Source organism: Manis pentadactyla, chromosome 2, assembly GCF_030020395.1.
Source record: "Manis pentadactyla isolate mManPen7 chromosome 2, mManPen7.hap1, whole genome shotgun sequence".
NCBI classification, from domain to species: domain Eukaryota; kingdom Metazoa; phylum Chordata; class Mammalia; order Pholidota; family Manidae; genus Manis; species Manis pentadactyla.
The window spans coordinates 183,242,897-183,257,531 of NC_080020.1; the positions used below are offsets into that span (position 1 = coordinate 183,242,897).

Genomic DNA, 14,635 nt, shown 5'->3' on the forward strand with positions numbered 1-14,635 from the left:
TTCCTGCCATTCTATCCAGCATCTCTTTGCCCATTGAAAAAGGTCCACCTAAGTTAGAGCTCAGGCTTTCAATATTCTTTTTAGGGAATGTACAACCTGGCTAAGTTAGGACACTATAATAGTAGCAATTAGTCCAGTTGAGTAGTTGGCAATGCCCATTTTACGTTAGATAATTATTATATACTAGGTTGAAAAAAGGACCAGTAAATTTTATTGGAGAAGAGCCAGGGATGTACTTAGCAGAAACATGGTGAAAAAAAAAAAGTGTTCCTATTTGAAAGAGTTTACTACAACTTCTACCTCAAACAGAATTCAAGAATCTAAGGCTAGAAAAAAAAAGTCTAATCAGTAACTAAAAATGGGTAACTAAAAATAGCTATGGTAATAAATACCTAATTGTACAAATCCACAGAGACATTAATTTAAGTTCTTAAGAACATGATTTAGAAAAAGCACATCATACTGGCAAACATCAGTGCTAAGAGAACCCTGATCAGTTTCCATTCAGGATAATAGGATTTCCCTAGAAAATTATTAGGCACAGAAACAAACATACAGCTACTCAGCACCTTAGTAGAGTTATGGAAGGCAGGTTGTTTAATCAATTGCCAGCATCCTAGTACAGATAATGAAATGGTACAATGGATTAAACATATTATCCAGTTTCACTTATACAATTTTTCTCTTTTTAATAACATCACAGATACTTTGGCATCTGCCAAAAGTAGACCTAAGAAAAAGGTAATATTTTTCAATTTGGGTTATTGACTCTATAAAATGCCTTATTTTCTCATTATCTCATATCATACCTTACCTAAAGGATTTGTACTTTCTTAGGAACTAAGCACAGAGTAAGCATTCACTTGTTATTTCAAATTCCTACAAAATCAAAGTATTTCACTAAACATTTACAACTGTTACTAAACTGACAATTATCAATTTATAAAACTGCATATATTTATATGCTTAAGGTGTCACATATAAAGTTACCTTCGAGTTGCTACCATAAGGCAAAGCTCTGCAACTGTACACTCTCCCTCTTGGTATCACAGCACATTGTAAAAGGCTGGAGCACAACCACAGAGCAGGAAGGAAAATTGGTAATGCCATCAAAAAATTAGTGGAGACTTTGCAGCTTTGGTTTCCCTTTGGAATTCTCCCATCTCTATATGAGCTTAAATTTCTAGTTGGGAAACCAGATCTATGGCAAAAGACTATTCTGCTATAGTTTTTTTGGTCTATCATAATTATCCTGCTTCCTTCCTACTCTCACATATTATACTGAAAAAAAATTTATTCAAACATATACAAATCAAAAGCAGCCTAATAAAAATCTTTATTATGAGTGATGAGAAGTGGAGAAACTGGATATTGTGTTAATTATCCCTGGTAATTGCTTTCTCAGTAAAAAATGATTCAGCAATGAGTTCTAATTATATATTTAGCCATAAAAATAGACACATACCCAAAGAAAGCTGAGAACTAAACTTTAAGTAAGGCAATGTGCCTTATTATTTTGCTGTCTAATCTGACAGTTATCTGGGTATCAATTGTAAATTTCAATCCACAAATATTAAAAAAAGGTGGTTAGAATGAGGAAAGATAAATACTAAGCTATACAGATGAAAAAAATTGATTACTATGTGGCTCAAACTCTTTTCAAAAACATAGTTAAAAATGAAAACCAGAAAGCCAGAGACGGGTAAGATTCCTCAAGGGAGGAACAACCTAAGACAGGCACAGTCCCAGGGGGGCCATCAGGTGAGAAATTGGGGATCAACAGAGGTGAGGCTTAGAACCTCACCCCCCCTGTTTTGAGAGAAATCTTCTGCATCCGTGGATGTTTTGTTGCCCTTGTCTAGCTAGCTTGGATTAATACTTAGTCTATAGGCACACACCTGATCATCTACATTTGCCCTCTTACAGCACTAAACTATGTTTTCTACCTTTATCTTGCATCTACCTACCACTTCAGCATTCTATTTAAAAAAAAAAATAAATAATAATAATAATAATAATAATAAGGGAGAAATGTGGGATTCACATATAAATCAAGGATAAAAATCAAACGAATAATCATAATTGACCTGATTGTTTATAGTTCATGATGAGTGATCAAAACCGAAAGTTTCTGTGATGACTGCCCTTGCACTGTTCACCATGTAAGAACTTATTCACTATGTAAGAACTTGTTCACCATGTAAAAACTTGTTCGTTATGCTTCAGAAGATTGGAGACTGTTGAGAATTAGGCTTGGGGTTGATTAATGATTGTGCATTGAGTCCCCTATACAGAATTTTATTGTTGTTAACAACCATATGATCAATAAATATGAGAGATGCCCTCAAAAAAAAAGAATAAAGAGGCGGATGGCAACAGAACCTAGCTAGCTGTATGGAGCAGGTGTTGGGCTGGTGACTAAGCACACAGTTAACTTTGGTGTCATGCTAAGAATGGCACTGTCCCCAGGAAGCCCATGACTGCCTTGACTGCCTAACCTACAGCCAAACTGCTCTTAGGTACTTTTCTACCTTAGGCTAGAATCATTTACTGGATTTTGAACATTAGGAGCAAAAGACAGGTAATTAACTAAATCTGGCTTCCAAAAGTTTAACCCATCTTAGGCCTCCCAGGCCTGTAAGGGGTACTTAAGAACAAAGACACCTGATGGCCTTTTAATTTATTTGTTTATTGTTATTATATGTTGTGTTTTTAACAATTTATTCGTACTTAGGTCATTGTGAGAGTGCTCAATAAATATCAACTTGTTTTGTGTGAAAAAAAATAAATAAATAAAAATAAAAAATAAAAATAAAAACCAGAATATTGTCTGGCCAATGCTTGCAGAGATCTGTTTTTTCCCTAAGTGCTTTCGATGCTAATAAGCAACAAATAATGCATATTTTAAACAAACAAAAAGAAATCAGAAAACATAAGAATTTTTCAGAAGAAAAAAATAGGCCTAGTTTTGGATTTAATATAGCCAGTAGCTAATTTAAAAATTAGTAGCTGGGGGCAAATTTTTTTTTTTTTTTTAAGAATCCCAAAATGTCATAGACCTCAAGTTTCTCAAGGAATTCTTTTTTTTTTTTTTTTTTTAATAATTATTTTTTTATTGAAGGGTAGTTGACGCACAGTATTACATTACATTAGTTTCAAGTGTACAACACAGTGGTAGAACATTTATATACATAATTCGAGGTTCCAGCTATCACCCTACCAAGCTGTTACATTATCTTGACTATATTCCTTATGCTATACATTACATCCCGGTTACTTATTTATTTTACCATTGGAAGTCTGTCCTTTTTTTTTTTTTGTGAGGGCATCTCTCATATTTATTGATCAAATGATTGTTAACGACAATAAAATTCTGTATAGGGGAGTCAATGCTCAATGCACAATCATTAATCCACCCCAAGCCTAATTTTCGTCAGTCTCCAATCTTCTGAGGCATAACAAACAAGTTCTTACATGGAGAACAAATTCTTACATAATGAATAAGTTACATAGTGAATAGTACAAGGGCAGTCATCACAGAAACTTTCAGTTTTGCTCATGCATTATGAACTCTAAACAGTCAGTTCAAATATGAATACTCATTTGGTTTTTATACTTGATTTATGTGTGGATACTACATTTCTCTCTTTATTATTATTATTTTTAATAAAATGCTGAAGTGGTAGGTAGATACAAGATAAAGGTAGAAAACATAGTTTAGTGTTGTAAGAGAGCAAATGTAGATGATCAGGTGTGTGCCTGTAGACTGTGTGTTAATCCAAGCTAGACCAGGGCAATAAAACATCCACGTATGCAGAAGATTTCTCTCAGAACAGGGGGGGTGAGGTTCTAAGCCTCACCTCTGTTGATCCCCAATTTCTCACCTGATGGCCCCCCTGCGACTGTGCCTGTCTTAGGTTGTTCCTCCCTTGAGGAATCTTACCCGTCTCTGGCTAACCAGTCATCTTCCGGGGCCATACAGGGAAATGTGAAGTTGGTAAGTGAGAGAGAAGCCTTATTGTTTGAAAAGGTTAGCTTTTTACATCTTTGCATATTTATGCCCTGTGGCTTCTATGCCCAGCATTTGTCTTGAGGTATCTTTACCACTTGGAAGAATTATGATACTCGATAAATTTGATACGAGGCACGAATTCTATTTAAGGGTTGTAATTAGGAAGGAAGAAGAAAAGCTGTAGAAGTAGCAGGCGGAAGAAAACATGGGAAGATTGATTATTTCTTTGCATATCTTCTTGTAGAGTAACTTCAGCATGAATAGGTTTTAAGCTACTACTTAAATTGCGCACACACATTAACATAATAGGAGTATAGTTACATAACCAAAGCATATCTATAATTACCAGCCATCTCCAGTGAAACCAAGAAAACCAGTTAGGCACCTTAGGCATTTGTGAAAACTTATCTATGACATGGTGGATATTGTCCAACTGAACTTGAACAGTCTGAGAGAAATCAGACAAATTAAAACAACCCATTCCTGGGGACTGTTCACATGCCATATGATCTTTTAACAGTAAATAGTCTGTAGTTGTAAGACTTTGGAGCGCTACAATTTGCACTTCTCCAAATTCTTGGTTGAGTTCCAACACTATAGATCCAGTCAAATTTGTTGTTTTACTGTATGCACAGGCCAGTTTAGATATCTCCTTCCTCATTCCCATGGCAAGTCCAGGAACGGGTGGGATGAGTGCATCTACAGCTGTAGCAGTGCGTGGATCTTTGTTGGGGTTTTTTGATGATCATCTTCTGGCATGAGTCTTCCAGAGAGTGCTGATGTTGGAAGTTCTTTTTCATATCGTATCTTAGTTCATTTTTGGGGTAGCCCAATTAGGCTTTGATCCTCTGTATAAACACAAACAGACCCTTTGCCTACACTTTTATATGCCCTTTATACCCTTGTGTAGAACTCGTTGGAGGTTACCACACAGGAACTGCCCTTTTTTTTTTTTTTCTTTGTTTTTGGTATCACTAACCTACACTTACATGACGACTATTATGCTTACTAGGCTCTCCCCTATACCAGGTCTCCCCTATAAACCCCTTTACAGTCATTGTCCATCAGCATAGCAAAATGTTGTAGAATCACTACTTGCCTTCTCTGTGTTGTACAGCCCTCCCTTTTCTCCTACCCCCCCTTGCATGTTAATCTTAATACCTCCCTACTTCTCCCCCCCTTATCCCTCCCTACCCACCCATCCTCCCCAGTCCCTTTCCCTTTGGTACCTGTTAGTCCATTCTTGAGTTCTGTGATTCTGCTGCTGTTTTGTTCCTTCAGCTTTTCCTTTGTTCTTATATTCCACAGATAAGTGAAATCATTTGGTATTTCTCTTTCTCCGCTTGGCTTGTTTCACTGAGCATAATACCCTCCAGCTCCATCCATGTTGCTGCAAATGATTGGATTTGCCCTTTTCTTATGGCTGAGTAGTATTCCATTGTGTATATGTACCACATCTTCTTTATCCATTCATCTATTGATGGACATTTAGGTTGCTTCCAATTCTTGGCTATTGTAAATAGTGCTGCAATAAACATAGGGGTGCATCTGTCTTTCTCAAACTTGATTGCTGCGTTCTTAGGGTAAATTCCTAGGAGTGCAATTCCTGGGTCAAATGGTAAGTCTGTTTTGAGCATTTTGATGTACCTCCATACTGCTTTCCACAATGGTTGAACTAACTTACATTCCCACCAGCAGTGTAGGAGGGTTCCCCTTTCTCCACAGCCTCGCCAACATTTGTTGTTGTTTGTCTTTTGGATGGCAGCCATCCTTACTGGTGTGAGGTGATACCTCATTGTAGTTTTAATTTGCATTTCTCTGATAATTAGCGATGTGGAGCATCTTTTCATGTGTCTGTTGGCCATCTGTATTTCTTTTTTGGAGAACTGTGTGTTCAGTTCCTCTGCCCATTTTTTAATTGGGTTATTTGTTTTTTGTTTGTTGAGGCGTGTGAGCTCCTTATATATTCTGGACGTCAAGCCTTTATCGGATGTGTCATTTTCAAATATATTCTCCCATACTGTAGGGATCCTTCTTGTTCTATTGATGGTGTCTTTTGCTGTACAGAAGCTTTTCAGCTTAATATAGTCCCACTTACTCATTTTTGCTGTTGTTTTCCTTGCCCGGGGAGATATGTTCAAGAAGAGGTCACTTATGTTTATGTCTAAGAGGTTTTTGCCTATGTTTTCTTCCAAGAGTTTAATGGTTTCATGGCTTACATTCAGGTCTTTGATCCATTTTGAGTTTACTTTTGTATATGGGGTTAGACAATGGTCCAGTTTCATTCTCCTACATGTAGCTGTCCAGTTTTGCCAGCACCACCTGTTGAAGAGACTGTCATTTCGCCATTGTATGTCCATGGCTCCTTTATCAAATATTAATTGACCATATATGTCTGGGTTAATGTCTGGATTCTCTAGTCTGTTCCATTGGTCTGTGGCTCTGCTCTTGTGCCAGTACCAAATTGTCTTGATTACTATGGCTTTATAGTAGAGCTTGAAGTTGGGGAGTGAGATCCCCCCTACTTTATTCTTCTTTCTCAGGATTGCTTTGGCTATTCGGGGTCTTTTGTGTTTCCATATGAGTTTTTGAATTATTTGTTCCAGTTCATTGAAGAATGTTGCTGGTAGTTTCATAGGGATTGCATCAAATCTGTATATTGCTTTGGGCAGGATGGCCATTTTGACGATATTAATTCTTCCTAGCCACGAGCATGGGATGAGTTTCCATCTGTTAGTGTCCCCTTTAATTTCTCTTAAGAGTGACTTGTAGTTTTCAGAGTATAAGTCTTTCACTTCTTTGGTTAGGTTTATTCCTAGGTATTTTATTTTTTTTGATGCAATTGTGAATGGAGTTGTTTTCCTGATTTCTCTTTCTGTTGGTTCATTGTTAGTATACAGGAAAGCCACAGATTTCTGTGTGTTGATTTTGTATCCTGCAACTTTGCTGTATTCCGATATCAGTTCTAGTAGTTTTGGGGTGGAGTCTTTAGGGTTTTTTATGTACAGTATCATGTCATCTGCAAATAGTGACAGTTTAACTTCTTCTTTACCAATCTGGATTCCTTGTATTTCTTTATTTTGTCTGATTGCCGTGGCTAGGACCTCCAGTACTATGTTAAATAACAGTGGAGAGAGTGGGCATCCCTGTCTAGTTCCTGATCTCATAGGAAAAGCTTTCAGCTTCTCGCTGTTCAATATAATGTTGGCTGTGGGTTTATCATAGATGGCCTGTATTATGTTGAGGTACTTGCCCTCTATTCCCATTTTGCTGAGAGTTTTTAACATGAATGGATGTTGAACTTTGTCAAATGCTTTTTCAGCATCTATGGAGATGATCATGTGGTTTTTGTCTTTCTTTTTGTTGATGTGGTGGATGATGTTGATGGACTTTCGAATGTTGTACCATCCTTGCATCCCTGGGATGAATCCCACTTGGTCATGGTGTATGATCCTTTTGATGTATTTTTGAAATCGGTTTGCTAATATTTTGTTGAGTATTTTTGCATCTATGTTCATCAGGGATATTGGTCTGTAGTTTTCTTTTTTGGTGGGGTCTTTGCCTGGTTTTGGTATTAGGGTGATGTTAGCTTCATAGAATGAGTTTGGGAGTATCCCCTCCTCCTCTATTTTTTGGAAAACTCTAAGGAGAATGGGTATTATGTCTTCCCTGTATGTCTGATAAAATTCTGAGGTAAATCCATCTGGCCCAGGGGTTTTGTTCCTGGGTAGTTTTTTGATTAACGCTTCAATTTCGTTGCTGGTAATTGGTCTGTTTAGATTTTGTTTCTTCCTGGGTCAATCTTGGAAGGTTATATTTTTCTAGGAAGTTGTCCATTTCTCCTAGGTTTCCCAGCTTGTTAGCATATAGGTTTTCATAGTATTCTCCAATAATTCTTTGCATTTCTGTGGGGTCCGTCGTGATTTTTCCTTTCTCATTTCTGATACTGTTGATTTGTGTTGACTCTCTTTTCTTCTTAATAAGTCTGGCTAGAGGCTTATCTATTTTGTTTATTTTCTCAAAGAACCAGCTCTTGGTTTCATTGATTTTTGCTATTGTTTTATTCTTCTCAATTTTATTTATTTCTTCTCTGATCTTTATTATGTCCCTCCTTCTGCTGACCTTAGGCCTCATCTGTTCTTCTTTTTCCAATTTCGATAATTGTGACATTAGACCATTCATTTGGGATTGCTCTTCCTTTTTTAAATATGCTTGGATTGCTATATACTTTCCTCTTAAGACTGCTTTTGCTGTGTCCCACAGAAGTTGGGGCTTAGTGTTGTTGTTGTCATTTGTTTCCATATATTGCTGGATCTCCATTTTGATTTGGTCATTGATCCATTGATTATTTAGGAGCGTGTTGTTAAGCCTCCATGTGTTTGTGAGCCTCTTTGCTTTCTTTGTACAGTTTATTTCTAGTTTTATGCCTTTGTGGTCTGACAAGTTGGTTGGTAGGATTTCAATCTTTTGGAATTTTCTGAGGCTCTTTTTGTGGCCTAGTATGTGGTCTATTCTGGAGAATGTTCCATGTGCACTTGAGAAGAATGTATATCCCGCTGCTTTTGGATGTAGAGTTCTATAGATGTCTATTAGGTCCATCTGCTCTACTGTGTTATTCAGTGCTTCCGTGTCCTTACTTATTTTCTGCCCAGTGGATCTATCCTTTGGGGTGAGTGGTGTGTTGAAGTCTCCTAGAATGAATGCATTGCAGTCTATATCCCCCTTTAGTTCTGTTAGTATTTGTTTCACATATGCTGGTGCTCCTGTGTTGGGTGCATATATATTTAGAATGGTTATATCCTCTTGTTTGACTGAGCCCTTTATCATTATGTAGTGTCCTTCTTTATCTCTTGTTACTTTCTTTGTTTTGAAGTCTATTTTGTCTGATATTAGTACTGCAACCCCTGCTTTCTTCTCACTGTTGTTTGCTTGAAATATGTTTTTCCATCCCTTGACTTTTAGTCTGTACATGTCTTTGGGTTTGAGGTGAGTTTCTTGTAAGCAGCATATGGATGGGTCTTGCTTTTTTATCCATTCTGTTACTCTGTGTCTTTTGATTGGTGCATTCAACCCATTAACATTTAGGGTGACTATTGAAAGATATGTACTTATTGCCATTGCAGGCTTTAAATTCGTGGTTACCAAAGGTTCAAGGTTAGCCTCTTTAGTATCTTACTGCCTAACTTAGCTCGCTTATTGAGCTGTTATATACACTGTCTGGAGATTCTTTTCTTCTCTCCCTTCTTGTTCCTCCTCCTCGATTCTTCATATGTTGGGTGTTTTGTGCTGTGCTCTTTCTAGGAGTGCTCCCATCTAGAGCAGTCCCTGTAAGATGTTCTGTAGTGGTGGTTTGTGGAAAGCAAATTCCCTCAGCTTTTGTTTGTCTGGGAATTGTTTAATCCCACCGTCATATTTGAATGATAGTCGTGCTGGATACAGTATCCTTGGTTCAAGGCCCTTCTGTTTCATTGTATTAAATATATCATGCCATTCTCTTCTGGCCTGTAGGGTTTCTGTTGAGAAGTCTGACGTTAGCCTGATGGGTTTCCCTTTATAGGTGACCTTTTTCTCTCTAGCTGCCTTTAACACTCTTTCCTTGTCCTTGATCTTTGCCATTTTAATTATTATGTGTCTTGGTGTTGTCCTTCTTGGATCCTTTCTGTTGGGGGTTCTGTGTATTTCCGTGGTCTGTTCGATTACTTCCTCCCCCAGTGTGGGGAAGTTTTCAGCAATTATTTCTTCTAAGATACTTTCCATCTCTTTTCCTCTCTCTTCTTCTTCTGGGACCCCTATACTATGGATATTGTTCCTTTTGGATTGGTCACACAGTTCTCTTAACATTGTTTCATTCCTGGAGATCCTTTTGTCTCTCTCTATGTCAGCTTCTATGCGTTCCTGTTCTCTGATTTCAATTCCATCAATGGCCTCTTGCATTCTATCCATTCTGCTTATAAACCCTTCCAGAGTTTGTTTCATTTCTGCGATCTCCTTTCTGGCATCTGTGATCTCCCTCCGGACTTCATCCCATTTCTCTTGCGTATTTCTCTGCATCTCTGTCAGCATGTTTATGATTCTTATTTTGAATTCTTTGTCAGGAAGACTGGTTAGGTCTGTCTCCTTCTCTGGTGTTGTCTCTGTGATCTTTGTCTGCCTGTAGCTTTGCCTTTTCATGGTGATAGGTAGTCTGCAGAACTGGGACGAGTGACGGCTGGAAGGACTTCCTTTCTTGTTGGTTTGTGGCCTTCCTCTCCTGGGAGAACAGCGACCTCTAGTGGCTTGTGCTGCGCAGCTGCGTGCAGACAGGGTTTCTGCTTCCTGCCCGGCTGCTATGGAGTTAATCTCCGCTGTTGCCGTGGGCGTGGCCTGGCTCGGGCAGCTACTCCAAAATGGTGGAGTCGCGTTGGAGCAGGAGCTGCTGGGAGGCTATTTATCTCCGTAAGGGGCCTGCCTGCTCCCTGCAGCCCAGGGGTTAGGGTGCCCAGAGATCCCGGATTCCCTACCTCTGGATTAAGTGACCCGCCCTGCCCCTTTAAGACTTCCAAAGAGCACCCGCCAAAACAAAACAACGACCACAAAAAAAAAAAAAAAATAAGAAAAAAAAATTTTTTTTTAATTAAAAAAAAAAAAAAAAGTTTTTAATAAAAAAAAAAAAAAAAGGGGGGGTGGTCGTTCGTTTTTCTTTATTCTCCGGTGCCAGCCTCAGGCCTCTGCTCACCGGTCTTTCTGCCCTGTTTCCCTAGTATTGGGGTCCCTATCCCTTTAAGACTTCCAAAAAGCGCTCGCCAAAACAAAACAGCAAAAAAGCAAAAAAAAAATGGTCGCGCGCTTTTCTTATGTCCTCTGTCGCCCAGCCTCCAGTGCCTGCTCACTGTTCTTGCTGCCCTGTTTCCCTAGTATTGGGGTCCCTATCCCTTTAAGACTTCCAAAAAGCGCTCGCCAAAACAAAACAGCAAAAAAGCAAAAAAAAAAATGGTCGCACGCTTTTCTTATGTCCTCTGTCGCCCAGCCTCCAGTGCCTGCTCACTGTTCTTGCTGCCCTGTTTCCCTAGTATTGGGGTCCCTATCCCTTTAAGACTTCCAAAAAGCGCTCGCCAAAACAAAACAGCAAAAAAGCAAAAAAAAAAAATGGTCGCACGCTTTTCTTATGTCCTCTGTCGCCCAGCCTCCAGTGCCTGCTCACTGTTCTTGCTGCCCTGTTTTCCTAGTATCAAGCGCCCTGCACTCTGGCCCGGATGGCTGGTGCTGGGTGTTCGGCAGTCCTGGGCTCCGTCTCCCTCCCGCTCTGCCTGCTCTTCTCCCGCCGGGAGCTGGGGGGAGGGGCGCTCGGCTCCCGCGGGGCCGGGGCTTGTATCTTACCCCCTTCGCGAGGCGCTGGGTTCTCTCAGGTGCGGATGTGGTCTGGATATTGTCCTGTGTCCTCTGGTCTTTATTCTAGGAAGGGTTGTCTTTGTTATATTTTCATAGATATATGTTGTTTTGGGAGGAGATTTCCGCTGCTCTACTCACGCCGCCATCTTCCGCCCCTCCACAAGGAATTCTTTTTAAAAAGTAATTTTCTCTCTAACTGTGCTGATGGACAGTGACTGCAATAGGTGGGGGAGGGCTCAATAATATGGGTGAATGTAGTAACCACAATGTTTCTCATGTGAAACCTTCATAAGATTGTATATCAATGATATTTTTTTTTTAATGGAAAAAAAGTTAATTGCCTAACTTTCATAATAGTATCATAATCATTTCTTTCATAGTTTCTGGAACTAATTTTTATGCCAATTTATAAAACATCATTTCACATATACATGAACACAATACGTATATGCTGTAATATGCTTAGCACATTTTCGGCTCTCACAAACTTTTCAAAAGAAGTACATCTATAATGTTTTAAGAGAAAACAAAATGATTCCAAAATATCCAGAAGGGATGTGAAATGTTAGAGCTTCACAACAGGAAAATTAGTACAAGAAATAATTTCTTCTATAAAATACTGTGGTCTAAGAAAAATCTGCCTGTAGCCTCTATACTTGCATTTCTCCATCTGTACTCAATCAATATTTGATACAATATGAAAAAAAATCTGGACCTACAAGAAAAGTAATCTGACTGACTTTCAAAAATGCAATTAAATTAAAAAGTACATTTAACTTCAAGTATGGGTATCCTGAATTGACCTATAAAGTATTTCATTGTTTCATAGTTATTTTTAGAATAAGTAATTATTAATTATTAAAAGAAATCACTTTCTGTGGCTAGCTAAAAATATTTAGGGTCTATTTCTAGTGTTTATAGTCATAGTCATATTCATCTATCACACTTAGTGGATGACCTTATATTGTTCCTTTCCACAGAAGCTTAAGACACGCTCAGCACAACTGACAGAGGACCTATGTCTATTTTCAGAACACTTTCTCATATATAATAGATAAGAAAATACTGCAGGTCCAAAATATAATGCCCCAAAACTATAAATGTTTGCCTTGAAGAAGATGCCATTCATGATGGTAAGCAAATATGGGCCTTCCCTATATTACTGATTGGAATACATTTAACAATTAAAAATCGCTGGGAATACATTATCCAGCGATTCCATTTCTATGCCTAAGAGAAATTAAAATATTTGAGCTCCCAAATACGTATAACAATGTTTATAGCAGATTTATTCACAGTAGTGAATATTCAGAATATTCACTGGAAACAAACAAAATGCTCATCAAAAAGGAATACAGACAGTCAAACTGCAGTATATTTGTATGATGGAATACTACTCAGCAATGAAAAAGAACCTACCAATACTCAAAACTGCATCAATAAATCTCAAAAACATTATGTTGAACAAAAACCAGACATAAAATAGTACTATTATATGAATTCATTAACATGAAATTCAAGAACAGGCAAAGCTAGTCATTGGTGATAGAAAATCAGAATAGTGGCTGCCTTTGAGGACTGGTAATTGAATGGAAGAAGACACAAAGGAAAAAGGTGATGAAAATAATTTATATCTTAATAGGAGTACTAATTATACAAGTATATATTAAAATTCATCAAATTGCATAATTAAGATCAGTGCTTTAAACTATATGCAATATTTAGCTTGATAAGAATAAAACTGAAGAATTTTTATTTCTGAAATTTAAATTCGATATAATTTTAATTAAAATGAATTAATTTTCCTTTATATAAAATTACTTATGAAAAAATTAATATCCAATAAATGTTTTTAGTTATTGTGTACTTATAAAAATATAATCATATTTATGTATAGAATGCAACTTTTAAAATATCTGTAGAATTGTTATCGAACATTTTAAAATTCTGTCCTACTCCCCACAAAGCTACAAGAACAAAAAATTCAAACTTTCGAAATATCCAATTCCTTTTCCCCTGCAACTCAGCAATGGACTCAGATATCAACTCTTCATTCCTTAAGGGTGCCTTAACTTCATCCTCTTGAAATCTGAATAAAGTAATCTGAAGTACAATTTTGTAAGTGGTAACCTAGTACAGAAAAATTAAGTAACAATTATGTTACTTGAGGCTACCAAATCCAATATAAAAACTCAGTTATTTGGTCCCCATTTTAAGAACTGCAGTAATAAGATTATAGTACCTGATCAATCATTTTAGTACATTAGATCATCAGAACTAACTCAAAATATAAAGTAATATTTTTAAATATTTTACACTGGGACAGAAAAGCTTACAAGTGACTAAAAGTTAAATTCAACTTTTTGGTGAGAAATTTAGAAAACAGACAAACCTTAGAAGACTTCCTTCGGCTTCTTCTTGTCCAGACCACCACCAGTTTATCTGGCTGCCTGCAAAACAGGAAAAAGATTAGTATAATTGTAGTTATCTTAAATCAAATTGATAAAGTTTAGTTTTCATGCTTTTAAAAAGATAAAAATGTAATCTCCTTTAGATTACATAGAGCAGTTACCCTTATAATAAAGCTCTGTAAATTATTCAAATATGGTGGATGTAAGATACAGATGTGTAGTAGAATACAGATGTGGTCTAATTTAAATAAGTAATATTTCTTTCTCACATATCTTTCTAAAAATACATTACCAAGTTTATTCATTGGGACAAACTAAGTAAAATAAAATATTTAGAATTGGTGACTATTTTTAAAAGAAAAGCATTCATATACCTTCTCCAAAAATTAACACCATACTTCTAACACATTATCTACTTTAACTTGGAGAAAATAAACATAAAAATGGCTGTTCCAAAATAATTTAAGTCTATAAGCTATGCTACTTTTGCATCTCTGTATCTTAGGAACAGTGCTTGTGGTTTTCAAACCATTTTTACAATCAACCATTTCACTATCTTCATAGAAACAATACAATGCTGAAAAAACAGTCAAGGTACAAATTATTATTCCTATTTTATAAGCTTAAAAATTTGGCAAAATTAAGTAACTAAGCAAAAGCTCTGGCAGAACCAAGACTGCTTTTTAACTCTCAGACCTTCTTTTCTTTATCTTCTGCTAATAAAGTAAAAAACAAACCCAAAAAACCTTATATGTTCATCTAACATAACTAAGTTGTCTTTAGTGCCTAGGGAAAACATCAAGACTGTGATTATCGTTATTTTCCTTAAATTTTTATTTTTAAA

General features: G+C 37.0%; 1 protein-coding gene across 10 annotated transcripts in view; it reads right to left on the minus strand.

Moving 5' to 3' along the window:
- The window catches only part of EHBP1 (EH domain binding protein 1), a 445,289-nt gene that overhangs the window by 364,798 nt on the left and 65,856 nt on the right, over positions 1-14,635 (minus strand). For all 10 annotated transcript variants that reach the window (XM_057497152.1, XM_057497151.1, XM_036890374.2 and 7 more), the window contains one exon: positions 13,773-13,830. In XM_057497152.1, coding sequence (XP_057353135.1) covers positions 13,773-13,830 — 58 coding nt within the window. The remainder of the gene's footprint in view (positions 1-13,772; positions 13,831-14,635) is intronic.